Source organism: Ceratotherium simum, chromosome 16 (genome assembly GCF_057802395.1).
Source record: "Ceratotherium simum simum isolate JZ-2026a chromosome 16, ASM5780239v1, whole genome shotgun sequence".
Taxonomy (NCBI): domain Eukaryota; kingdom Metazoa; phylum Chordata; class Mammalia; order Perissodactyla; family Rhinocerotidae; genus Ceratotherium; species Ceratotherium simum.
The window spans coordinates 55308245-55335549 of NC_141915.1; the positions used below are offsets into that span (position 1 = coordinate 55308245).

Here is a 27305-nt window from a genome sequence, read left to right on the forward strand (position 1 = left end):
ATAGTGAACAACACTGTATTATATGCTTGACAGTTGCTAAGAGAGTAGATCTGAAATGTTCTCACCACAAAAAAGAAATAGTAATTATGCGACATGATGGAGACGTTAGCTAACGCTACAGTGATACTCATTTTACAATATGTAAGTGCATCAAATCAACACATGTACACCTTAAACTTACACAATACCATATATCAATTATATCTAAATAAAGCTGGAAAAAATAAAAATAAAGTAAGCTTGGGGATTGTTAAAAATATATGTATATACTCTGGAAATACTATGGAAAACCATGAAGAAAACAAGGAGGTGAGTGTAAAATTCAGAGTTGGCACCCTCAGAGGAGGACCTTCGGGCTTCAGAATTTATGATGTTTGTTCATTACTTACGCTGCAAGGCGGGCACACAAGTGTTGAGTATACATTTATTAGGTACATTCTTTTGTGTGTAGGATACATTGAAAGAAAAAAGTTTCAAAAAAATTTACATTGTCATAGTATTCTCATAGACAATGACACTGGATTTATTGCTCAGAAGGTCATTGCCATCCACCACAGGGGCTGTGTTCCTGGGTGGGGCATTGATAGCCAACAGGTGCTACTGGTGCTCACAATTGGGCTGACTCCGCCTCCCCCCAGAGCTTCTCTGAGGCCTGTTCACCCAGAGGACAGCACTGAGCATGCTCAGGAGCAGGGGCACTTCCAGGAAGACCAGGAGCAGGAAGTGGACACTGCTGAGCAGGGACCTGTGGGGGACACGGTGACAGACAGTGAGCCACATCCTCAGGGGAGGCTCTGGTGCCCTCTACATTCCCCCTGTCCTTGTGCCCAGGTCCTGTGGCCACACAATCCACATAAAGCTCAACCCTGGACAGAGCAGCCCCACTCAAAAGACCACTGCCCCTGACTCCGTGCCTAACAATTGCTCTTGAAAATTATGACTGTGACATAAGGAAGGTCACAGCCATTAGAATGATGTGAGGGAGACCCAGGGATCCAGGCGGGACCTGGGCCCAGAAGAAAGATTTCTCCCTAAGCCCTCCACGTTTGGGGGTTACCTCGTCTGTGGTATAGTGGTCAACAACAAGGTTATTCGTCTGATGTCTGCTCTCCTGTAAACAGCATTTCCCATGAGGGAAGGGACTGTTTGTTTTATTGACAGTGAGCAACCAGTACCTGCCCAGTGCCTCCAAAATGTCCACCCTTGAAAGTCAGTGGTAGTGATGGAATGAACGAATGACCCACCTCAGCTCTCACCTCCCTTGGAGGTCAGGGTTCTTCACAGGATGACACTTCTGACCAGGACTTGGGGGGAGGTAGGGGACAGAGTGCAGGGGCCACCAACCCCCGGAGCATCTGCTTCCTGCCCTGGCCTGGGCCGGGGTCCTGTGGGCTCCTTTTGCAGGACATTTGCACTGGCTCTTCCCTCTGCCTGGACCCCTATTTCTGCAGATGCCTGCGTGCTCAGCTCCCCAAATCCTGCAGGTCTCCACTCAAATGTCTTCAAACCAGCGAGGCCTCCCTGATCATTGTGTAATAAACCGCATCACCCTCCCACACAACCCATGTGGCATATTTTCTCCAAGCGTTCACCACGAACTGGCATATTTGTGTTGACTATGGGTTGATTTGTTGTGTGAATCCCCCCTTAGAACATGACTTCTGTCAGAGCAGTACTGGGTCTGTGTGGTTCGCTGCTGTATCCACAGAAGAGCGCCTGGCACTTAGTAGGACTTGTGTGGTGTCACCTGTGTGGCTCTGACTCACACAATTAGGTGTGGAGTTGGTAAATAAACGAGGGACCTGGGAGAAGGGAGGCACGAACCCCTCTACCTGCCCCCTCGCCTAGAGGAGAAGTCACCCAGGTGTCAAAGGCCTGGGACGCAGGCCCCTTACCAATGGTGTTGGCTGGGATCTAGGGTTTCCTGCCTTGTCGTGCTGGACCAGGAGGGTGCTGGCAGGGTCATGGGAGGACCTGGGGTGCTTGTGAAGATCTTCGGGCTGAGGACTGCCATGGGGGTAACGGAGAAGCATGCATTGGGCCCGGTGTTCTCCCACTCTCGGTTCTCCCACTCTCCGTCACCTGTGGGGCTCTGACTCACACAGTTGAGGTCACTCATACTATGTAGACAGATGGTCTGGATCCAATGTCCCCCATGGCCACACCAGGACCTGACGAGGACCCTGGGCCCCTCTGCAGCCCCCTCTCCAAGTGCTCCCTGGCCATGTGGGCTCTTCCAGATGCCAGGTCATGCTGCACACCAGGGGATTTGGGAGTCTGTGGAGAGCACTTGACTCCAGGTCACACTCCAGCCACAGCCACACCTTTGTCCTCCCTGTCCACCCTGTCAGGGGACAGATTGGTGACATTACTCTGTAGAGATTGATCCAGAGCGATGGCAGAGACAAGGCCCTGGGGCATGGCTGATGGCTGGAGTGAGGCTCAAAGAAACAAGGACGTGCAGCAGAGTCTGCATGAATGAAGGGACCCCACATCGCTCAGGGCACTCACCCCCAAACTGTCAGCCGGGCCTATGGCCCCAGGTGGCCACTGGACAGCCCTCTCTGGGGCAGGGAATGACCAGAAAGAAAGATCTAGAGAGACATGCACCTGGATGATCCTATAAAATGTGGCCTGTGTGGAAGCCAACTGGAAAAGCGCCTTTCCCTCACACACCCACCAGTTCCAGTGGATTTTCAGTTCCTCATCTTAAATAGGAACCCACAAACGGCATCTGAGAGAAACTTCTCCTATGAGGGAAACCAAGACCAACTGGAAGGCACTCAGAGGTACCTTGTCTCAGAGAGACAAGGTTGGAATAAGAACCCAAGGAAAAACCACAGACTCAGAGAAGGATCTCCATCTGGTCCTTAGGAAACAAGAACAGGGCTTTGTTAAAGAAGAATTGTAGTACATCTGGGGCCATAACACCCAAGACCCAATTATCTCATCCTTCTTCTCCTTTGCTAAGGGGAGCAATTTCAGGGGTTTCTCTAGGGCTTCAGGGATTCCCTCTGTGGGTACAAAGTGCTATAGAAAGGGGTCAGGATCAGCCTGGATGGACAGAGTGGTGCCCAATGTTCCTCTGAGAAGGGCCACTCAGAGACAAACAGCCTAGAAAACACAGCCGAGTCCTGGTTCCTCACTAGATGGGCCTGGGACACAGGTACCCTGAGGTGCGGGTCCCTCGAGGGCCCTCGGGGTCTGGGGCTCTTTCTCGGGCCCCTCTCATGGCTGCTGCAGACCCCCAGGACCACGGCTGTGATGCTGGTGCCTCAGGAACCAGCCACGACACAGTGATGTCCTCTTAGGGCGCAGGGGCATGGGCAGCCTGTGAGTGAGAGGAGCAGATGCCCTAGCAGTCCTGTTCATAGGGAGGAATGACAGAGGTGCAAAAGAGACACGGGGTCCCCTCCAGAGTGGCCACGGCCCTTGTGAGGACAGGCAGGCAGCTTGTCCCCAGACTCAGGGCAGTTTCCCCTCCCCCTCCCAGGAAAGCTTCAGGCCTGAGAGGGTGTCAGGGTGCAGCACACAGAAGGGTCTAGAACAGCCAGAGGTGAGCATGTGCTTGTGTGCCTGTGCAGACAACACAACACACACACACACATAATTACACACATATGCACACATAGACACGTGCACACTCACACGTATGCATGCACACACCTTGTGTACCAAGTCCCTGACACTCAACCTTGCCCAGCTCTTCTATCCAATGTCCCACGTCTTTCCTGAGGGTCGGCATGACCAGCCCCAGACTCGGGCAGCCCTGGTGCTGGTGCGAGGTGGGGAGTCCTCACCTGGGAACACAGACACAACGACCTGGAAGACGGGGTCACGTAAAACTCCTTGCAGCCACGATGCATCGATCCCACACCAGTATGTGCCTTCATCATCTTCTGTGACTCTCTCCAAGGTCACTGTGAAGGTGAGGTTTGCAGGATGGTCCCTGATGGACACGTGGCCGCTCCTCTCTTCTCTCTCTGACTCTGTGGTCTCCACAATCTTCTCCCTCCACAGTAACGAACGTGAGCTTTTGCACCAGTATTTTCTTATTTTCTGTGTATTCCTTCTCGTACCGACACTGCAAGCTCAGGGATCCCCCCACGGTGCCCGTCACGGTGCTGGGGCCCCTCAGAGACAAAGAGCCTGGAAAACACAGCCGAGTCCCAGCTCCTCGCCAGATGGGCCTGGGTCCGGGGTGCCCTGGGGTGCGGGACCCTCAAGGGCCCTTGTGGTCTGGAGGAGGCCGCGGCAGGAGACTGGCCTTCCTCAGAGCCAGGAGAGGGGAAGAGGGGGGGACTAGCTCCCTCCTCACAGAGGTGGCACAGGGATAGGGTGCCCATGGAGAGAAGAAGGGCCAGGGTGGGAAAAAAATGCCTGTGCGTATGCGTGTGCGTGTGTGAGTATGTGTGTACATGCATGTGTGTGTGTTTGTGTGATGTGCCAAGACGTCACTCCTGACTGTGACAATTAAGGTAGTGACAATCACAGACACCCCCCTCGCTAATGCTACTCTGTCCGGCGCAGTGGATGAGACTCACCTGCTTTATGCACTGAATCCTCGCGGTCACTGCTGAGGCAGGTGCTGGCTGCTCCTGGAAGCTTCTCTGCCTCTCCCTCCTCCATCCCACGTTCCCCTTCCCTCCCCTTGGGCGGTTCCTCCACCCCCCTTCATCCCGCTCTTCCTCTGCCCCACTCAGGGCAGACTTCCTTGCCCAGGCCCAGCCCCTCACCTGGGACAAGGAGGAGGAGCAGAGCTGAAGGCAGCCATGCTGCCCCACCCTTCGGGGTCATTTCTCCAGCACAGACGTCACCTGCAGCAGCGCCAGCCCCTTGGTGGGACAAGGTTGAGCTTCCTCACATGGGATCCAATCTCTGCGTCTCCACTTCTGCCTTTCTGCTTCCTCGTCCAGCCCCGAGCCAGGTCTGATGCTGCAGCGGGTCAGGGTGCAGGAAGCGCAGGGAGAGAAGCCGCGTGGGCGGTGCAGACCCCCCGGGCCCAGTGCCCTTGGCTTCTCCCCATCCCAGTGACCAGACAGGGCCAGGCCAGGCCCTGGACTTGGTTAGGGATGCTGCTCCTCCGCACAACCCACAGCTGCCCCTCCGCACAGCCCACAGCTGCCCCTCTCCTCTCACTGTTCCACACGCTCCCACACAGCAGAGCCAAGCTGGGGCACCTCCTCCTCAGTGGGGCGTCCCCGCCTCTGTGATATATCACTTCCTTGTGGTCAAGATGGACAATTCTGGAGGTGGAGACCAGATCCATCCATCCTCTCTGGCCTTGGTGGTGACCAAAGAGGTATTTTGACACCCTCAACCTGCAGCTCCAGGCATCCATGGAGAGCTCTGCCCCCATGGGACCCCTAGCTTTACTTCTGGCCACCCACCTTGGCCCTATGACCTCAGATGCTTTCAAAGGTCCCAACTTGGTTCTGGGTTCCTAACCAGGGCACAGATTCCACAGGCTGCAGCTTCCTTCCTCGTGCACTTCCCTGTTCCCCAACATAGCCGTGGAGCAGCCGTCTCCAACACTCTGCAGGGACTTCACTTTTTACTCTTCTTTTGAAAGTTCACTCCACTGTGAAGTTCAGGACAGAGTACCGAGAACGGGCAAGGGGAGTTCAGAGGGTGAAGGTGCTGACAAGAAGTTGAGGAGCATGTGAAGCTGAGACTGATCCCTCCTCTCCATCCAATGGCACAGAGAGGGTGGTCATATAACAAGAGGGCAGTCTCCCCAAAGGCACTGGCAGTTGGTGTCTCTTTTGGGTTCACAGTGATGAGCAGGGGCCTCTTCAAGGTGCAGAGATGGGCGTGGTCCTTCCCAGGAGGTGGGGAGGCAGATCTGTCCTAACTCAGAGTGGCTTGTTCTCACGACAGTGGGTTTAGGGTCCGTTCACCCTGGAAATGGTAGCGAGGCAGGTCAAGGTGCAGGGCCTACTTAGCATCTCACCCAGTTATGCCAGTTTCTCAATCTTGCCATGCACAAACCAGTCTATCGATTTCCCCCAAACACTCTCTCCCCAGATCTGTTCCTCTCCCACACTATCTTATCATGGTCAAAGGCGATGATATTCCCAGAATTGTTGCAGCTCAACGCTGTAATCCAGATTCCTCTCTCCTCCACTCCCCCTCAATCCTGACTCTAACTCTCTAATCTGCCATCTCCCTCCTTTTCCCCTGACGTTACAAAAAAGTCCTCTCTCCCCTCAACACTACGGCGACATCCCTCTTCCTCCCAACCCCCTCATGCCCTTCCCCCCCCTTCTCCCCACTCATCAGGAAGGGAGAGTTCTAACAGACATCAGTAGTCATCAGTGTCACTCCTCACTCCATGCCCTTCAAACGAAACCAGCTCTCTCTAGTTGGCCTGCGCGGCCTGAGTGGACCAGCCCACTGCTTGCTTCTGTAGTGTCATCTCGCTCCCCGCACCCCAGTATGGCCCTATGTTCCAGCCACAGCGCTTGACCCTCCCCAGGCCTTAGCCCCTGCTGCTCCCTCCCCCTGGATCCCTCCCCCACTCTCCTCACTGCCTGCTCCTTTTTGTCCTTTCGGTTTCACCTTGGATGTCACCTCCTCAGAAAGGCCTCCCTGATCACCCTTCCTAGGGGTCACCCTGCTTGTCTTGATCACTGATCCCTGTTTATTTTCTCCATAGTTCACCAAACATTGTTATTATATTTTCCTTTGGTGGTTGCTATCCGTCTCCCCCTCTAGGATATAGCTGATATCATAGTGGCATTTCGGGTCTGTTTTATTCATCAGGGGATGACCCAGTGCCCAACTGCACTATGTGACCAATGGTCAGCTTATGATAAATATTTGCTGAATGAGTGAATGAGTGATTGAGTGAATAAATAAAGATTGAATTGGCCACAGACTGGCCCTAGACAAGTGTGGTCCGACTATATTAGAGATCTATCGCTGCATAACAAATTCCCCCAAAATTTAGTGGTTGAAAACAGTGAACATTTATTATCTCACACTTCCTGAGAGTCATGAATCTGAGCTTGGCTTATCTGGGTGGTTCTGGCTCAGGGTGTCTCCTTTATGAAGTTGCAGTCAAGATGTCAGCCAGGGCTGCACTCATCCGAAGGTTGGACTGGAGCTGAAGGATCAGCTTCCAAGATGGCGCACTCACATGGCTGTAAGCAGGAGGCCTCAGCTCCTTGCTCAAGAGAGCTGCTTGGTGTCTTCATGACATGGCAACTAGCTTTTCCCAGAATGAGTGATCCAAGAGAGAGTAAGGCACAATATCTTTTGTGAAGCATCTTTGGAAGTCGTATATCATTGCTTCTGCCACATCTATGGATCCCATAGACCCATCCTGACACAATGTGGAAGGGGCCTACACAAGGGCATGAATATCTGATCTGGGTACTGGCTACGCAAGGATATTCAATTCCTAAAATTTCACTGAGCTGTTTATTTATGATTTGTATAATTTTCTGCTTGTATGTTATACCTTAATAAAAGAATTTAAAAAACAAAAACCAAAACATGAAATCATACCTCTGAAAGTTTGCTTGATTTCCTTTTTTTTGGTTATTATTTATTGGTCTTTTTTCACATAGCAAAGAGCTTATGTATATTAATCTCTCCTCCTCCCAACTACCTTGCCAACAGATCAGAGAGTAAACAAACTTACCAGAAACAGATTGTAAGTGATGGTGTCAGGATTGCAACCCGGATTTCTCTGGCATGACCGCCCACATGTCTTTCCACCTTCCCATGACTCTGAAGGGGAGAGAGTAGCCAAGGGCCTGCAACCGGCTGAAGCGCAGCCTTCAGACCCACAAGACAGAATGAGAGGTTTGCTAGGCAGTTGGTAGCCATGGTAACCCAAATTGAGAAATGCGACAGTGAGTGACTATTTCCCGTCTTCTCTGCCTCCACTCTCTCTCCCTTTTCTTTCACTTCCCCAGAGCATCTTCCTTTTCAGAAAACACTTCTTGAACTAAAAATAGTTTCTGCCAGCTCCTGGCTGTGCTAATAGGTTGGAACATCCAACAGGGGGACAACGCAAAAACAACAGTAATTTGAGAATACGCATTTGGCTTTAGGTTTGAGTGTGTGTTGTGATGGCTAATTTTATGTGTCAGTTGACTGGTCACAGGCTACCCAGATTAAACACTATTTCTTGGAGTGTTTGTGAGGGTGTTTCCAGATGCGATTAGCATTTGAATGGGTGGACTCAGTAAAGTAGATCGCCTTCCCCAATGTGGGTGGGCATCATCAAATCCATGGAGGGCCTGAATAGAACACAGGTGACGGGTGACAGGCGAGGAAGGAAGAACTCGCTCCTTCCTGCCTGATTGCCCCAGCTGGGACATTGATCTTCCTGCCCCTGGCACCTCTGGTTCTTAGACCTTCAAGCTTGGACTGAGTTATACCATCAGCTTTCTTGAGTCTCCAGCTTACAGACAGCAGATGGTGGTATTCTGCAGCCTCCATAGTTTTATGAGTCAATTTCTTATAATAAATCCCTTCATATACATATATTTCCTACTGGTTCTGTTTCTCTAGAAAACCTTGACTAACACACACATGTGTTTGATCCTGTGGGAATTTAATTCTTCAATTCTCAAGCCTGCACATGAGGACCTAACTCAGGAAGGTCCATGTGAAGACTCAACATAGGAAGACCCCAAATCTGACCAGCTCACCTGTCGTCCCAAAGACATTTCCCAGAGATGATGAAATGTTTGTGTTTCAAGGGGCTGCTATAGAGAAAGTAGAGTAAAAGCCCTAAGAAGTCAACAGGCTGAGCATGAAATAGCGTGGGAACCATCCGCGGAGTGAATTAGGTCTCTCTTTCGGAAAAAATAATTAAGCCAAGATAAAGTTAAAGCCAAATGTTATTGCCTTTCTTGGGGTGGAATCAGAATTATCTGCTTTATTTCTCTCTGGCTTCCAGGGTCTCTCTGAGGTCCAGAGATGCATGGGCCACTTTTATTTTTAGAAGGTCTCAGCCAGCATTGAAAAAAGAAAGATGTCAAAATAGGATTACAAAAATCATGGTATATTTTAAATGTGTAAAGTTCACAAATCAACTTTTTGATGCACAAATTACCGTAAAGCATAATTATTTGGGTTATAAAAATGATTATTGGGTTGGGGCTGGCCCAGTGGTGTAGTGGTTAAGTTCGCACACTCTGCTTCAGCGGCCTGGGGTTCTCGGGTTCAGATCCCAGGTGTGGACCTACACAGTGCTCGTCAAGCCATACTGTGGTGGCGTCCCACGTACGAGATAGAGGAAGATGGGCACAGATGTTAGCTCAAGGACAATCTTCCTCACCAAAAAGAAAGAAAGAAAGAAAAGATTATTGTGTTAAAAATTTAATTTACTGATGGTTTGGCAGGAATAAAACACACATGCAAACACATAGGATAACCATTTCTGTCAATGCAGCCCTGTGGTTGTATAGATAATTTGATTTAGAGATAACGTTAAAGACTAATTTTGAGGCCCTTTGTGGGATGCTAGGCCAGGGCCAAATTGCAGGTCCCTCCCGCCAGCCCCTCCCACCCACCCGTCTCTCTTGGCCCCTGCACCTCTGTCTCCTTGCTTCTCATCCTCACAGCTGCCTTCAGACCTTTCCTGGCACTGATCATTAGTCCTTCAAAGAGCTGCTTCCCTTGTTCATGGGCAATAAGAGGAAGTATTGGCCGTTGTTACCACACCAAGTCGCAAGCTAGCTGAACATGTTCAGTAAGGGGCAGTGGGAGGTACGGAGTCTCTCCTAGGGAGTGAGAAATCCAGAAGAGCAGTGTGGCTGCTGCTTCTCAATAAGGCTGAAGCCTTGGGCTGGAGAAAGATGTGTCTTCCTCATTCCCGCCTTGCTCTATCCTGTCCCCTGGGCATGGGTCTTTAGGGCCTTGATCTACTCCAGTCTGAACTGCCCAATGGGCTCCGGATTTCTGGCTGCACTTTGAGCCCTGGCCCCTGAGCCCCTGAAAGTCTGAGTCCGTGTCTGGTTGGCCCCGAGGGAGAGAAGGTGATCCCTACTCACTAGCTCAGGCTGATGAGCGGGATGGGGCTGCGGAGTGGACCAGGTTGTAGGACTCAGCCTAGAGAGGAAAAGCTGTCAGGATATAATGGGTCTAGGTCTAATACTTGCAGTGGTCAGCATCAGGATATTCAAATCAGCCAGGAGGGACCCAGCAGCTGAGAAGCAATCCTCTTAGAGAAGAATTGTTTGTAAGTCCTTGAAGTCATCCCTGGTGAAGCTTTGCAAATGGCCTCTAGCGCCATCTGTTGGTGGCTTGAAGAACTGCCACAAGCATATTCTGGTGGTTACTTTGGTTCCTGCTCATGAGGGGGGGAAATAGAAATGCTTCTGTCCTTGAGTATCAAGCCATGTCATTGGTCCCTCCAGATCCCTCCAGACAGAGTGCTGGACCTCAAGGAAAGGCTCTAGTCCCTTGGAAAAAGTCTTGAGTGAGATAGGTTGGAGCTCAGGTTCAGACTCCTTCTTTGGGCAGGAATAGGGTGCTTTGCAAGAACAAAAATAGAAACAAGGCAGATCCTCTAAGGACTTGTCTCCCAAGGAGGGGCCCGAGAATGCTGGTGCAGAGAGTTGGGGGCACTGGGCATGCAGGAGGTGAGGCCCTGGGGAACCCACAATGTGCAGCTGGCTTGGCTGAGTGAGCAGTTCTGAGAGGCAACAGTCCAGCTGGGACTTCTCAGGGTATGGGTTTGCTTACCCTCTGGGGCAGAACTGGTTCCGGAGCTGGGGCAATGCTGTATCTGCAGGTAATTTTGGGGGACCCAGGTATGGAACTGAGAAGGCACAGATAGGACAGTGGGGCTCCCCCTCCTCTCCTGCCCATTCCCTGCTACAGTTCTCCAGGGTAAGGGTCTGGGCCAGAGCCCCCCCACCAGTAAGCCTTCGGACTGATGTGTGGCTTGGACATGGGAGAAGGCTTCTAACGAGGCAAAATGCATCTCTACACAAGCTCCCAACTCTAAGAGATTAAGAGGCTAAATTTTTACCGAGACAGTGTTTTTGATGTTGGATTACCTGGAGGAAATAACACAGCTGCCAGGAGGGCTTGGTTAGGATGGTAGGGAGAAAAGCATTTTCTTGGGCAAATGCTTGGGTAAAGTTCCCCACATACATGTGACAAACCCATTTAGACATAAACTAGAAGACAAATTAGAGGCGGCGGTTTCAGGTGGAGCGGGTGCTTGTGGTGGACGCAGTCAACGAATTTTAAGCAGAAACTAAACATGACCCAAGAAATGGGTCAGAGGCATAAAAATAGGATTAGGGGATCTAGTTTGGTGGCTAGTCTAGAACTCCTAGTTGACAGCACGCGTCTTCTAGGAGAAATAGGATGTATCAACAGAGAGATTCTGTCATAACAGAGCTTGCGTCTGAGCACCGTGGAGCCCATGCTCCCCCCTGCGCTGTCACACTCGGCTTACGCCAGAGGCCGTGTTTGCCGTCTGTGTGTCCCCTTGGGTGAAATGTCTGTTCATGTCTTTTGCTCACTTTCTAATTGATTTGTTTGATTTTTTTCCTGTTGAGTTTTGAGATTTCTTTATGTATTTGAAATACTAGTACTTCATCAGATGTGTGGTTTACAAGTATTTACTCCCGGTTTGTAATTTATGTTCTCATCCTTATCACAGAGTCTTTTGCAGGCAAAAGTTTTTAGTTTTTATGAGGCCCAATTTATGATTTTTTTCCTTATTTGGATCATGCTTTTCAAGTCTAAGAACTATTTGCTTAGCCTTATATCCCAAGTTTTATGTCTTATATTTAAGTCCATGAACCACTTTGAGTCAATTTTTCTATGAAGTATGAAGTTTAGGTTAAAGTTTAAATGTTTTTTTGCCTACAGACGCCCAATGCCTCTAGTACTATTTGTTGAAAAGGGCAATCCTTCATGGATTGAATTGGTTTTGCACTTTTGTCAAAATTGCTTGAGCGTATTTTTGTGGATCTGTTTCTGGGTTTTCTATTCTCTTTCATTGATCTATGTGTCTATCCCCCTGACAATACCGCACATCTTGGTAACTGACACTGTAAAGGAGGCTCAATATAGAGTAGGGTGGTTCCTCCACTTCTTTTTTCAAGATTGTTTTAGCTACCTAGTGCCTGTGATTTTCCATATCAGTTTTAGAATAATCTTGTTTATGTCTACATACACATCTTTATTTTGATAGGAATTGCATTAAACTTCAAGGTCAATTTGGGAAGAATTGATATTTATTTATTGAAGTATTCTTTGATTTCTGTCATCAGCATTTTGTAATTTTCAACAGACATATCCTGCACATAGTTTGTTAAGTTTATACTTAGGCATTTAATTTTCTTTGGAGGAATTGTAAATGAAGAAAGCTTGAGTTGAGAAGCCACACCTAGGTGTACTCAGGAGGGTGAGGTCACAGAAAAGCAGGCCCCCTACCTTGGGGTCCGCTGGCCATCGTGCTGTGCCTGGTGCTCTCTGCTACGGAATTAGGAGTTCCAGGTGCCCTGTGGCGTGCTCTCCCCGGTTCTCCACAGCCAAGCACCAGCCACTTGCTTGGTTCTGGCTGCACAGAAAAGAGGTCACTCGGGGAAGGGGCTGGAAGGGGCCTGCAACCAATGTCTGCCTGCACCAGCCCCAGGCACCTGGAGCAGGGGAGTCTTCTTCCTCAGCTCTATTCCAAGCCCCCCTGACTAGACTCCAAGAGTCAGCCCCAGTTCCATCCTAGTAAATGCATCGGGGCATCTCGTCACACTGAGCCCGGGGGAAAAGGGTGCTCGAAAGTTGATATAAAGAGCAGTTAGAGCTTCCAGCTTCCATCCCCAGCCAGGGCAGCCACCTGCTGCCCCTGCCCTGGCAGAATATTTGAGTAATTTACACTGGGGAGAGGTTGGTCCTGAGACCCCAGGGACACCAGACATGGAAGATGGCTGGGGTGAGTCATCAGTTGGAAAACAGGAAGCTACGTGTTGTGTGTGCACTGAGAGGCAAGACTCTCAGCAACCCAGACATTGGCAGCCAGCAGGAGGCAGGAGAATCCTCGTGGGGATGGGGTTGGGGATAATGACAGATACGTGGGGAGCCCCCCATTCCCAGTGCACACACACCAACAAGCCCCTCCCATTCCACAGAGATTTTTATCAGCGTCTAAGTGAGGAAGCCCTTAACGTGAAAGAAAAACCAACACCAACAGAAGAAAGGAACTCAGAGGAAGCTAACAGTGAAAGAAGAAGAAGAAAATGTTTTAAAACATTTAATTTCCTTAGCTGGATGAGATAAATTATTGCTTTCAAGAAACAACAGGATTTGATTTAAAAAAAAAAAAAAAGCACAATTAGAGAAGAACAGAATTTGGAGATTAAAAATATGATAGGAAGATGTCCATGACCCACTCTCACCCTTTTCTGGAGGGAGGTTTAGGGACTTGGCAAGGTTCCCTCCTGACAGCCTCCTGCGGGGCTGGGGGACGGGGGAAGCAGGGAGGAGGCTGAGACCTCAACAGGTCCTGGGGCCCAGGCATGAATCATGGATCAATGCATGCACGAACAGAGCCACACCCATGCATCCATCTATGCATGTGTGCTCATACACACACACACTGCCCACACATGCACTAATGCACACACACAAGCAGTCTGTCCCAAGTCACTGACATAGACCTGGCCCCCCTGCACTGGCCTCTGGGGTTGGCAGGTGTCTGCTTCAGCTTAGGGCAGGCCTGGCGCTGGAGCAAGAGAGGGTCTCACCTGGGGATACTGACACTGTGACATGGAAAATGGGATCGATCAGGAAGATCAATTCCTCTGCCCACAGTGACGTTCAGTCCCACACCTGTATTGGTCTGTCTTTTGCTGTGGGGTTCTCCATGGTCACTGGGGAAGGTCCTTCAGGTAGTCTCTGATGGATACGCAGCCACTCCTTGACTCTCTCTTTGGTCTTTTTGTTGCCACAATCTTCTTCCGCAGTGCCCAACATGGGTTTCTGCACCGGTATTTGCTATTTGCCTTGAATTCCTCCTCATACTGCACACACACAGGGATCGCCCCATGGTGCCCATCCCAGTGCCAGGACCACTCAGAGTCAAAGAGACTGAAAAACACAGTCGAGTCCCAGCTCCTCATCAGAAGGGCCTGGATTAGTGACGCCCTGGGGGTCAGCTCCTCAAGGACCTTCAGAGGCCATTGCCGGGCAGCCAGAGCCAGGGCAGGACCTGAGGGAGAGCCTGGGGTGGGAAACCAAGGTCTTTTGTCCATATTCTAATTGGATTGTTTGATTGTTTTTACTGTTGACTATTGAGAGTTCTATGAAGATATTCTAGATATAAGTCTTTTGTCAGATGTGCTTTTCAAATATTTTTTCCCAGTCTATAGCTTGTCATTTCATCCTCTTCACAGGGTTTTTGCAAAGCCAAAGTTTTTAATTTTGATAATGTCCAATTTATCAGTTTTTCATTTTATGGATTTGGTGTCAAGTTGAAGAACTCTTTGTCTTGCCCTAGATCTCAAAGATTTTCTCCTATTTTTTTTTAAAAGTTTCGTTGTTTCGTGTTTTACATATAAGTCCGTGCTCCACGTTAACTTTTGTACAAAGTGTGAGGTTTTGGTCAAAGTTCATTTTTTTGTCTATGGATGTCCAATTGCAAAGTGATCTTTTAAAAGGACAACTCTGGTGTGAAATGGAGACCAGGTTGTAATCGGTGGCCTGGCCCAAGTCTGCCTTACGGTGTGTCTAATGACTCTGTGGACTTACCCTGTGGCCGTATCTCAGATCCATGATTGCATAATCGGGTTAGATATTCTCAAGAGCAGGCAGAACCCTCACATTGGTCCAATGGAGTAAAGGCTATGATGGTAGAAAAGCCCTGAAACGGTGTTCCCCCCCATCCAGATGGTAAGTTATAAGCAATACCATATTCTGAGTGCAAATGGCGGAGATTAATGACACGGCTCCAAGACTTAACGGATGCGGGAGTAGGGAGTTCCCATCATACCTCTACTAATTAATCTTGATTAATTATTACTACTAATTACTATTAATTATTAATATCAATTAATCATGTGGGTTTTTAAAAATTTTTTTCTATATTTTATAATGCTTTAACATCTTGGGGCCTTGTGGACTAAGGAGTGACTGCCCTTCCTAGGTTTAGCTAATTCCTCAAGAGTAAATGACTTGCTTGCAACCACGCCTTTGATATGCAAACCAACCAATGCCAAATCCACACTCTCCCTTGTCTCCTTTTATCAGGCTCCTGCAGTCTGGGACTTTATTCCCCTGCCATAAATAACCCCAGGGCCAGGTACCGGACAACTAGGGACCACCCCTGTAGCCCAGAGCCTGCTGATATTATTCAAACCATCCAATCCTAAACTGCTCAGTTTGTTTACCTTGCTTCACCCACCCCTTTCGACAAAAACCACAATAAAGGCTCTGGCCCACAGTTCCTCTCTCTACCTCTGCCTCCTGACCCACACTGGTGCTTCCTCACGTGGCCCTGTGTGGTATGCCGTGCCTCCTGTTTCTAGGGATCTATGAGTATAAACTTCTTCTCTCATTACAGTATTTCCATGTCTGCATATCTTACCATACCCTTTTAAAACAAATCCTAGGTACATTTTAAGACATCTACTTAATTCACTAGCCCAATGCCTGAAAAATTCAGATGAGGTTTATCATATAACAGTGGACCAACTTAAATTTATCCAATTGATAGCCCAATGGCGATTGTTCTTGTCAGTGTACTATCTTTATGAGAACAGCCTCTGGTACTTGGTGTGCTACTATTGGTATGGCAAATGCATCCCTTGCATTTTCAATCCCTGTAAAGACGGAGGATCAGAAGTAGTTCACATTTACTTGGGAAGATAACAACACACATTCATAGTCAACCAGGATCATGGCAACATTTCCGAACTGTCACAATGCAGTCCAAAGAGACTTCCATTAGACACTCCACGGAACACCATGCTGGCTCACTTGGTTGATGGTAGGAAGAGCAGGAAGAAGCAAGTACTCTAGACGCCCTGATACAACACATCTGCACCAGAAGGAGGGAAGTAAACCCTACTGAGTTTCAGGGGCCTATCTCATAGATACAAGTTTTAGGAGTCTATTGTCTGGGATGAGTTATTTTGTCTTGTGTCTCAAACCTCTAAGAAAAATCACACAGCTTGGTGGGCTTGAATTTTGGGGCTGTCACATTCCACACCTGGGAATACTGCTCAGACTCACTTATTGGGTGACTTGAAAAGCTGCCAGTTTTCAGCAGTGCCCAGAGCAAGAGGGGCCTCTCCAGCAGACCCAGGCTGAGGTAAAAGTGGCCCTGTAATTTGGTGCTGTATGACCTGGTTGGTTCCACGGTGCTAGAAGTCTCTGTGGAAGAAGGATGCCCTGTGGTGTCTCTGGCAAGCCCCAACAGGAGACCACTAGGATCCTGGAGCAAAGGCTTACCACCTGCACCAGATAAAACTACTCATTTAATGAGCAGCCCCTAATTTGTGTGTGTGTGTGTGTGTGTGTGTGTGTGTGTGTGAGGAGATCAGCCCTGAGCTAACATCTGCCAATCCTCCTCTTTTTGCTGAGGAAGACTGGCCCTGGGCTAACATCCGTGCCCATCTTCCTCTGCTTTATATGGGATGCCGCCACAGCATGGTTTGACAAGCAGTGCGTCTGTGCACGCCCGGGATCCGAACCGGTGAACCCCGGGCCGCCGCAGCGGAGTGCGTGCACTTAACCGCTTGCGCCACCCGGCCCGCCCCGAGCAGCCCCTAATTTGCTGCTGTGCTGAAGTGGACGACACGCCTGACCAGCCTTACAACTGGTGGATGCTACGTCACCAGGCTCCCGATCAGTAGCTCCAGCCACGTAGTCACTCGATGTCCTGTGCTGCTCCCTTAGCTCTCACACCTACAGCCTTGTAGGGAGTTCCCTACAACCTGCTGATAGAGGAGGGAAAATCCAGTATGGTTCATGAATGGGTGAGCTTGAAACACTGTGATTTCCTTTGTGCAAGATTCAGAAACAATGATGCCCTTGATGAGAGCCCTAAAGAAAAACAGGGGAATGGTTATCACAAGGAAATCAAGACCGTGGTTGACTCTGGGAGTAGGAGAAGGAGGGATTTGAGATCAGGGAGAGGCATATGGGGGCTTTAAAGGTCCTAGTAATGTTTGATTTCTTAGGCTGAATGGTGGATACTCATGTTTATTTTTAGTCCTTGAACTGTACGTATACATTATATATAGGCTTTTTTGTATGTGATATATTTCATTAAAATATTTTTTACAGTTTGTTTTTAAAGTCTCTGGCAATAAGGTGAAAAAAGATATAAGGTTCAGGGTCTGAAATTCCTTCTTCTCTAGTCTGCGCGGCTGTGTCTCTGGACAGGATGTGGATGGGCAAGGATGGCCGCAGGTTGTCTTGGTCAGGCTGGCTCTGTTTCTCCACAAATTACCCTCTGAGGCCTGTTCACCCAGAGGACGGCGCTGAGCATTATCAGGAGCAGGGGCACCTTCAGGAATATGAGGAGCAGGAAGTGGACGCTGCTGAGCAGGGACCTATGAGAGGGACATGGTGACTGACAGGGAGCTTCCTTCTCAACGGAAGGCCCGGGCTCTGCCTCTCCCCCCTTTTCCTTTGAGCTCAAGTCCTGTGTCTTCAAAACTCAATATCAGCATCAAACCTGATTGGTACCAGGGCCAGACAGCCCCATGCTGAGGGCCGCACACTCTGTCCTTCAACTCAAGAATTGACCTGGAGTGTCAGGACCTGGCAGATGTATGAGGATGTGGGGGCGAGGAACGGAGAGGAAGAGAGATGTAGGCACCCAGCCAGGCCCCAGCAACCAGAAACAGCTCTCTGAACCCATGTGTTGATCCCTCAGCCATCAACACTCACAGGAACTCAGCTCTTGCTGGGACCAACTTCAAGGATAAAATGTCCCCTTATAACCACTCCTCATTCAAATTAAAGTCTTGACTCTGCCTTAAATATGATCATGGGAGCAGCTCTTCTGCTTAAACCGTTCAACGATCTCAAAGGCAAGGAGTGAGCATTCCAAACTCAGCTCATGGCCAATCCTCTCACCCCCTGGGTCCCAGTACCTGCCTCCATTCCAGCTCCTCACATATGTTGTGTCCTCTCCCAACACTGGACCTTTGTTTAATCTCTCCCCCTCCCCAACCCTCTGCCTGGCTAGCAGCCTGAGGGTTTGGCTGATGCCTTCCCTGGCCCTCCAAGATTACATCGGGCCCCTGTAGCAAACCCTGCTGGTTCTCTCCCCGTATCCTCTTTGCTCACTTGAGCTCCTGGCAGCCGTGGACAGTCTTGGCCCCGACAGGGTTTCCCGCGTCCAGCTCCTGCATCTCTTTACCTGAGGGCTGTCTCTAGCTACAGGAGTGTGCATGGCTGGCTGAGCAGAGCAGGCTGGAAGTGCTACAGAATTCACGCCCCCAGGAGTGACCCAGAAACACTCTTTCTCCAGATTCTTGCTTGGTTGATCCTACTTCCTTCAGGTCTCTGTTCAAATGTCACTTTATTTGAGAGGCCTTCCGTCATCACTCTGCAAACCCTGCCATCTTCCCACACCATGAGGGACAGATGTGTGTGGATCACTGCCCCAGCTTCCTCACCTCTCAGTGGGACAATTCTCGGCAGTGTCCTACTCATTCATTCCGAGGGTGCCTGGCGGGACTGAGCCCAGCTGCTCCAGTGGTGAGCTCTCGTTCATCTACATTTCGTTGGCTTTCCCTGCTTCCCGCTCCCTCACTACATCTCCTGGGATCACCTCTCCGTAAACTAATTGCACCTAAATCCTTGTCTCAGGAGCTGATTTTGAGGAAACTAAGTCTCTTTGTTATTTGTTTTCACTGAGCATCTCGATAGCCTTCGTCATGCCCCACTGTCTTCCCACAGCCCCTGTCACCTCTCCTTTAACACCTCCTTCATTTTCCTCAGTAGGAATCGTCATTAACAGACATTTCCTCTGTCTGTCTATCATCTGTCTATCTATCATCTGTCTATCTCTATTATCTATCTGTCCATCCTATCATATATCTCAATCTATCTATTGCTATCAACTATCATCTACCTATTCCTATCTATGCATCAATCTATGTATCTCTCTACCATCTAACCATCCCTATCATATATCTATCTATCCATCCCTATCATCTATCTATTATCTCTCTCTCTATCTATCTATCCATCCATCTATTTATCTATCTATCATCTATCTGTCTAATCCATCTTGCCCTTGTCTAAATTCACTCATTTGAAAGGAACTTCCTTGAGAGCACAACCTTGCCTGTTTATTTACTGTGACATCCCTAGCATTTGGATCAGTTCCTGGCACATAGCAAGTAAATTAAATATTTGTTGAGTGAGTGAATGATTGAAGAAACCTGTGTCTAGGAAGCCTACTCTAGGGAAGAAGCCAGGCGGGTGGTAGAAGACACTGGGACACAGGCACCTTACCCTTGTTGTTGGCTGGAACGTCCAGGTGTCCACGTAGAGCTTTTGCTGCTGGAGGCTATGGAGGAAGCTGAGAGTGAGGCCCGGTGCCCTGTCCACGGCTCCCGCTAGCTAGGTACCTGTCACCTGCATGGTTCTGACTTCACAAAGCAGAGGGATCTCAGGGAAGAGGCTGGACAGGTGTTCTGGAGTCATCATCTCCCCATAGTCAGACCAAGGCCTGACCAGGGTGAAGGAGTGTCCCCACCAACCCCAGCCCCATCTGCTCTGCAGCCGGGTGGACACATTACAAACCAGGATCAGAGAGTCCTCGCTTTCTGCCATTAAACATTTCGGTGTTCCTCACCTCGCTGAGAACAGGAGTGCTTGAAGGTCAGCACAAGAGTTAGACCTCAGGTCCCACCCCCTAGCCAGTGTGCCCACCCCACACCCCCCACCCACACCTTGTCCACCCTGGCAGAAGACTGTAGAGGTTGATTCAGGGAAGTTTGAAAGCAAGAACACGTCACATAGCTGAGGGCTGGAGAACGCCACCATCCCCAAACAGGGACGGGGGGTGGAATCTGCACTCCAGAAAGTGGGATCCCAGCCCCCTTAGCCCACGCATCTCCTCAAACGTTGGCAGCCTCACCTGTGTTCCCTCAGGCAGGAGACTGGAGAATCCTCACTGGGTCAATGGCCAACCAGGAGGAAAGACAGACAGAGACAGACACTCAGGGACCCGGGGGAGAACTGCTGAGTCTCTGGGCAGTCTCTTGAGGGCGAGGCTCTCCTCCAGCCCTCCACAAGCACGTCCCTCACCGCGGAGCTCACAACCAGTTTCTTAGGGCCGCATTCTTAAATGCACGTGGGTGAAGACCTTTCAAGGAAAGCCTCCAACATGAAAGAGAGAAACCAACACAAACAGAAAAAAGAAACTCAGAGGAAGATGAGACAATGCACGAAGCAGAAGGAAAAAAAAATGAATATCCTTGGATTGCTAAGGGAGGATGTAGCTCTCATGAAACAAGAACAAGCCTATATATATGTTTGCATTTGAAAAGAAAAATGTGTTAGAGGTGTCCCATCCCACTTCTGCCCTGTCAGGGCTAGGGGTTTACCGGGCTCCCTCCTGCCCTATCAAGAATGTCAGAGGGAGAAGGGGCAGAAGCAGGAGGAGGCTTGGGGGCCAGAGATGATGCCAGACAGAGACACAGACAGACAGACACAGACAGATCAAGACCGGTCAGAGGGTTGGGGGCTCCCTCTTGGTCTTTCCCATGCCCTCAAACAAACCCCCTTGACCCACAGCCCTGGGGCCAGGGCCTCCAGAAAATGCAGAAATGGGGTTTTTACCCCCTAGGGCCAGCACAGGTGTCAGAGGCTGAGGGAAGGCCCAAAGGGGGTTTGCTACAGAGGCCAGTGGGAGAGTTGGGGCTGGATCTTGGATTTCTGGAGCAGGATTCACCTGGTCAGAGGGATGAGGCTGGTGGTCTGGGCCATCCCTGAGCCTGGACCGTCTCAGGGACCTTCTCCTGACCCTGGGTGAGGCCCTGGGCCCTGGGTTGTTGAAAGAGTTCGAGCCAAGGGAGAGTGAGAAGGGAGTCCCTTTGGAGTAGACCCTCCCACACACAGGACAGGAAGGTGGCACGAGCCCCTCAGTCCTGATAGATCCTGTGACACAGGGCCCTCCCTCCCCACACCAGCCTCAGACACCTTGAGGCCCACAAACACTGTCAGGACCCAGGGCGGCGGCAGGAACCTTGGCTGTCACACACACGCTCTCACTCACACCCTCACATACTCACCCTTACACACTCACACACACTCTCTCCCTCACACACCCACACACACTCACACTCTTACAGGCTCACTCTTACACACCCACACACATACAGTCACACGCTCACACACTTGACACACACTCCCACTTACACATTTTCACACACACTTTCCTCACACACTCACACTTTCACACACTCATGCACATCTCCCACGCACTCACATTCACACAACACACTTGGTCCTGAATCTCTGATGCACAAACACAGGGCCCAGTTCTCTCCCAAGTCGAAATTTCCTTGGATGCTCTGCAGAGATTCGCTCAGATTCCTTCACCACTGGTACCAGAGAAAAGGAAGGTCTTACCTGGGAAAACAAACACTTGAACCTGGAAAAAAGGATCAGGCAGGAAGCCCTGGAGTCCTTTCTCCCGCAGTATCGTTGCAATCCCACACCTGTACTTTCCTGTGTCGTCTGCAGTGAGGTTCTCCAAGGTCACGGTGAAGGTGAGGTCCTCAGTGTGGTCCATGATGGACACCCGGCCGCTCCTCACCTCTGTCTCAGACTCTGTGGTCTCCACAATCTGCTGCCAAAGTGGCAAGCATGGTTGTCTGCACCAGTATTTGGTAAACGTCCTGTATTCCTCCTCGTACCGACACTGCACGCTCAGGGATCCCCCCACAGTGCCCATCACGTTGCTGGGGCCACTCAGAGACAAAGAGCCTGGAAAATACAGTCAGCCTTGTTCACCCTGAAGAGCCTGGACCGGAGGGTCCTTGGGTGTCAGGTCCTCTGGAAGCCCAGAAGTCACCCTGAGGCCAGAGGAAGGAGGGGTCAGGAACCAGAGAGGTCTGGGCAGTTTGCAGACATGGGGGGAGATCTAAGGAGATGCCTGGTGTGGGATTATGAGACTCGAAAGGTCATGCCCACCCTGTGTGTGCTCAGTCAACTCAGAATGTGAGCAGGGGAGGAAGACTTTGGTGGCCCCAGACAGCTTCTGGGTCCCCAGAAGTATCAGTCCTGAGAGGAGACACCTGTCCCCATCAATCACCAAGAACTGAATGAAGCCACTGAGTATACTCTGAATAAATAGATGGATGGATGGATAGATGGACACACAGTTGGAATAGGAAACAGGAAATAAGGATGGGAACCAAGAAAAACTAGATAAAGCCCAGTATTGACAGCATCCCTCCCAGGAGGAAGCCTTTAACTTCTGGCTATGCCCCCATCCCAGAAGCACATCTGTGGGTCCCAAGCTTATAATCCCCACTTGTGTAGATGGAACCTCTGGCTCATAGGTCTGGGTCACACAGGAGATGGGCATTGGCTGGGAGGTAGAAAGAGGCCATTTAGGAAGGGGCCATGATTCAAGGACAATCACACTTTGATTTCCCTCCTGGGACAGAATCCTGCAGCAACACTTGCTGTCACCTAACACCTCCACACTGATGACTCACCAGATGTTCTTCCCTCTCTCACTCCTCAGCAGCCCCCCACCAGCCTTGGCATGCCCTGGGCCTCATCTCCATGTTTTTGACGTTTCCTCACTTCCCCAGTCACTCTGAAGGCTCCATTCCAAATAATTAGGATCCAGCCCCTACACTCTCTGCTTCCTGCATGGAGAGCCATGCTGGCCCTAGACACCCGAGGGGTCGTCATTTCTCCAAGCAACAGCTGCTGCCTGATCTGCTCTTGACAGGAAGGGGTTAACCCAGGGCAAAGGGCTATGGAGAAATGGTTTGGGCAAATACCAAACTTCTGAAAAAATATTGGGTATATAATCTACCTGTCATCTATCTGTCTCTCTGTCTGTCCATCGGCCCACCCATCCATCTCTCTCTCCTTCCCGCCACCCATCCAGCCATCCAGGCAGTATATTGTCATCCACAAGATGTGAGACTTTTGCTATTTTTTTCCTAAAATTAAAAGAAAAGTTGTAGTTTTTGCGTCTTCATTTTATTTTTATTTTATTTATTTATTTGTTTATTTATTTATTTATTTATTTATTTTTTGTGAGGAAGGTCAGCCCTGAGCTAACATCCATGCTAATCTTCCTCTTTTTTTGCTGAGGAAGACCGGCTCTGAGCTAACATCTATTGCCAATCCTCCTCCTTTTTTGTCTCCCCAAAGCCCCAGTAGATAGTTGTATGTCATAGCTGCACATCCTTCTAGTTGCTACATGTGGGACGTGGCCTCAGCATGGCCGGAGAAGCGGTGCATCTGTGCGCGCCCGGGATCCGAACCCGGGCCGCCAGTAGCGGAGCACGCGCACTCAACCGCTAAGCCACGGGGCCGGCCCTGCTTCTTCATTTTAAATATATTGATTTTCTCACTTTATTTCCACACAGGCATGCTCACGCAGCCCACTGGCCTCTATTCACGGTCAGAGCGCCGGCCGCCTCTCCCACCAACGTTCCCTGCCGCAGTGCTTCTCAACCAGGGGTCATGTTGACCGCCCCCACCCCAGGGGACATTTGGCAATGTTTGAGGACATTTTTGGCTGTCACAACTTGGAGGGGTGGGGAGTTGCTGTTGGCACCAAGTGGATAGAGGCCGGGGATGCTGCTGAACATCCTACAGTGCACAGGACAGCCACCCGCAGAATGATCCAGCCCCAGTGTCAACACTGCCGAGGTTGAGGAACCTTGCTTGAGGGGGCAAAAGGCCTCAGCTGGAGGATCTCCAGACAGGTCCGTGGGGCTTGGGCGGAGAGGGGACAGCAGCACTGAGCCTTCTCTGCAATCGCTGTTCTGGGCTCAGGCTCTGGGGACGCTGTTCTCTGATTCCAAGGCAGGGGTGGGGGTGGTGGGGGTCTGAGGGAGAGGTGCCCTTCAGGGTAGGACACTGACTTAGCCTACACCTTCAGTTGCTTAAGCCCGACCCTTGAAGGTCTGGGGGCTGCTTCCTCAGGTCTGGGTGGAAAACACATGAGGGACACTCTGAGTTACACCCAGAGCGTCCCTCTCCTCTGATCCTCCACCAGACCCAGCACGGGCGTCCTCCCAGCCCACTCCACCTCACCCCCAGAGCAAGCCCCCTGCCCATGGGGCCTCAAAAAGAACCTTTGACTTTCTCCTTCCACCACCATTTACGGAAACTCTCAGACCAGGACTGACCACAAATTCCCAGCAGCCTGGCCTCCAGGGGCCCACAGCGCAGAGCCCCACCTGCAGCCAGACCTGCCACGAGGCCTAGGGCCCCCACAGTGGGTGGGGGATACACGAATGGATATTCACAGATGGCTTAGCAGTAATTGGCGTCATATTATAAAATGAGTGACGTCTTTGGAAATAAAGTGTTTTGGTTTGAATCTTTGTGTTTTATGAACTGATCTTAGTTATTTGCACCTCTCTGAGTCTCAGACTCTGGTTTTAATAAGGATCGTGATGAGGATTGGATTAGATCAGGAGGGAAAATCAGGTAGCCCAGTGATGAGCCCAATTAGTATCAGTTCTCTGCTCCCCTCGCTGCTCTCTGGTGAATCAAGACGGTGTTTCTGATTTTAACAATGATGCTAATAATGATTAAAATGACCAAATTTATTTAGGGATCAGTATGTGCTCACTGCATGGGAAGCATGTTACCCTCTAATCCTCGTTCTATCCCGATGAGGAAATTTGATGAGCTACGTGAGGGTTTTCATATGCAGACCTCATCCCCTTTTTCCTTATGTCTTTATTTCTTCCCCTTCGCATCACCACGCTTCCTCACTCTTCCTCACCCTGACCTGCCAGCAGACTTCCCCCGTCCAGGCGCAGCCCTGCTCACCTGGGACACAGAGAAGCAGCAGAACTGATGGCAGCCACATGGCCCCGTCCCGCTGGGCGGTCTCTCCCGCTGCTGCTGGGCCTGAGGCTGGAGCCTCCTCCCCGAGGGTCCGCTCACCCCGTCTCCCTCTTCTGCTCTTCTTGGCACTTGTCTGCTTCCTTCTTTAGCCTCTTGGTATTGTCCTCAGACCTGGTCAGAAAACAAGAGAAGCTGAGGCCAGGGCATCATGTGGTCAGTCGATTATGGTGCTGAAAACTTGCTGAAGTTCATCCTCATAACATACAGCTGAATGTGTAGTCCCCGTTTCTGTTCCATGTGAAGACAACGCCCTTTTCTTTACTCACCCACAGCTGACAGGCCTGCCCTTCTCTAAACCACAGCATAGCCCCGACAGCCGCGCCAGTCTGGGCTAATTTCCATCTAGGTTTTCAGAGCTGGTCGTCCCCTTTATGAATAGCCAATGTCCTGTGGCCAGCATGGGCAGTCCCATGCGGTTCAGGCGTGACGAGGCTTTCTCTGGACAAGACCAGCTACTTGCAGGGCCCAGTGCAAAATGAAAATGCCCTGGTTCCAGAATTATTAGGAATTTTAAGATGGCAACAACGGAGCATTAAATCAAGTACGGGGCCCTGGTAAGTCCAGGGCCTGGTATGACTGCACGGGCTGCAGCCCCATGAAGCCGGCCCTGTCTCTGGTTCTTGGTGGTACAGATAGTGAGGCTGGATCCACCCTCTGGGGGCTCTGCTTTTCTGAGCCCCCAGCTCTTGATCTGGCCTCACCAGACCCCGGAAGCCTTGAATGTTTTCTTGTCTTGGTCACACGCTCCATCGCTCTGGCACCAGGCTGAACTTGACAAGCCATCCGCAAGCCTCCGCTTTAGCCTATGTGGTTAGATGAGAAGTCAAGGTTCTCACGGGGTAGGAAAGTTTCAGTGTGTCGAAAGGTAACTCAGGCATACCGGCCAGAAATGTGTGCAATCACACAAAACAGCCACGGAGGACTTAAAAGGCAGACACAAATTTGGAATGCTTTACCCAAGAACTTAGATTCATGTAAGTAGAAAACTAAAATTCTTGAATTCTCTTAGAATTCTATCTTCTCTTAGTTGAGTGTTTCAGCAAATACATTCCTCGCTTGTTCATTTTTTGCTGCAATGGGAGGCTTCCTATTTTCTGGGGTTTAGTGTGTGTGTGTGCACGTTTGTGTGTGTGTATGTGCACACCTCCCCCTCCTGTGGTGGAAGGCGGTTTCCTGCACAACGTGTTAGTCACACAGAGCTGACAGAGCTAGGGAGAAGGAAGTTTGCTAGAAACAGAAGGATTTTTCAGTCCATTAGCCTCCATTTACTTCCACGGGACTGTTCTCCCTTTAAACCTTAAGATTTTGGTCAAAGGGACAAAGATTCTTGTTCATATTCTCTACCTTTTTTTCACTAGTCTTTGTGATGTTTTATCTGAAAATTATTATTTTCTTTTCAACGTGACTCTAAAGAAAATTGTTCCCCCCAAATGTGATTTGTGAGGTGCAGCTGAAAGTTTCACTTGCCACTCAGCTGTGTGACCTTCGGGGCGTCACGTGAAGGCTGTCAGTCCAGGACTCAAACACACCCCGCCTTCCCAACTCACCCATCTGGGTGCAGTTGGCAGTGGGTTCGCGGCTGTGCACGTGCACGTCTGTGTGCGAGTGCATGCATATGGGGGGAGGCAGGAACTGGGCGAGGCAGGAACTGGGCTGGTGAAGGATGTCTCCTCTTCCAGCCCCGAGAGAGTCACAGCTGCGTTGGCCTAGGCGGCTCAGGCGGGCTCATTAGGGGCAGGCCTGTCCTTGCTGTGACTGTCGTCTGCCAGTGACAGGCCAGCCTGCCCCTACTCCCTGCCTTACACCATCAGCCCTTTAAGGGCAGAGCCCCACGAGCTGCTCATGGCTCTGGGATCTGAGGAAAGGGTGCCTCATCCTCAGTCCCCCTGAAGGAGCCCTGTCTGTGGCAAGGCGGGTACAGTGAGGGCTCCTTAACATGCCTCCCTCTGGTTAAGGGGGAAGGGGACGGTTCACAGCTACAGACTTTTCCAGAAAGGCATTCTCACCACCCTCATTCTGGCTGAACTGCCTATTCCGCATAGGGTTGTATCAGTCAGCTTATTCTAGGTAATGCTGCTGTAACAAAATTCCCAAGTCTCAGAATGTTGTAACCACAAATATTTATTTCTCACTCATGCTACATGTGCGCAGTGGGTGACCTTTGCTTGGGGTCAGACTGAAGGAGCGGCCCCTGTCTGCAGTAGGAAGAGGGAAACCACACAGCGGCTCCTAGAGCTTCTGCTCAG

At 50.3% G+C, this 27305-nt stretch overlaps 2 protein-coding genes across 2 annotated transcripts; both read right to left on the minus strand.

Annotated features, from left to right (window-relative positions):
• Window positions 1–444: 444 nt before the first annotated feature.
• On the minus strand, window positions 445–7825 carry LOC101394232 (CMRF35-like molecule 6). The gene is given in 7 exon segments (XM_087441527.1): window positions 445–745; window positions 1896–2186; window positions 2188–2344; window positions 3801–4059; window positions 4061–4149; window positions 4737–5901; window positions 7649–7825. Coding segments are annotated over 6 exon segments (1005 nt in total). The 5' UTR covers window positions 4798–5901; window positions 7649–7825; the 3' UTR covers window positions 445–597.
• A 9495-nt stretch (window positions 7826–17320) lies between these two features.
• LOC101394483 (CD300H molecule) lies at window positions 17321–25251 on the minus strand. The gene is made up of 4 exons (XM_087441526.1): window positions 24982–25251; window positions 21577–21933; window positions 19453–19507; window positions 17321–17534 (listed from the first exon to the last, which is right to left on the minus strand). The coding sequence occupies exons 1-4, from the start codon at window positions 25019–25021 to the stop codon at window positions 17402–17404; spliced, it is 585 nt and encodes a 194-aa protein (XP_087297652.1). The 5' UTR covers window positions 25022–25251; the 3' UTR covers window positions 17321–17401.
• Window positions 25252–27305: the final 2054 nt, after the last annotated feature.

Bases quoted from the DNA above. Each gene is read 5' to 3' on its own strand.
- LOC101394483 (XM_087441526.1), bottom strand. From the start codon at position 25,021: ATGTGGCTGCCATCAGTTCTGCTGCTTCTCTGTGTCCCAG. The intron at 19,508-21,576 runs GTAAGACCTTCC...CTTCCTCCATAG, and splicing joins TCAAGTGTTTGTTTTCCCAG to CCTCCAGCAGCAAAAGCTCT. The intron at 17,535-19,452 runs GTAAGGTGCCTG...TCCCTCTCATAG, and splicing joins CGTTCCAGCCAACAACAAGG to GTCCCTGCTCAGCAGCGTCC.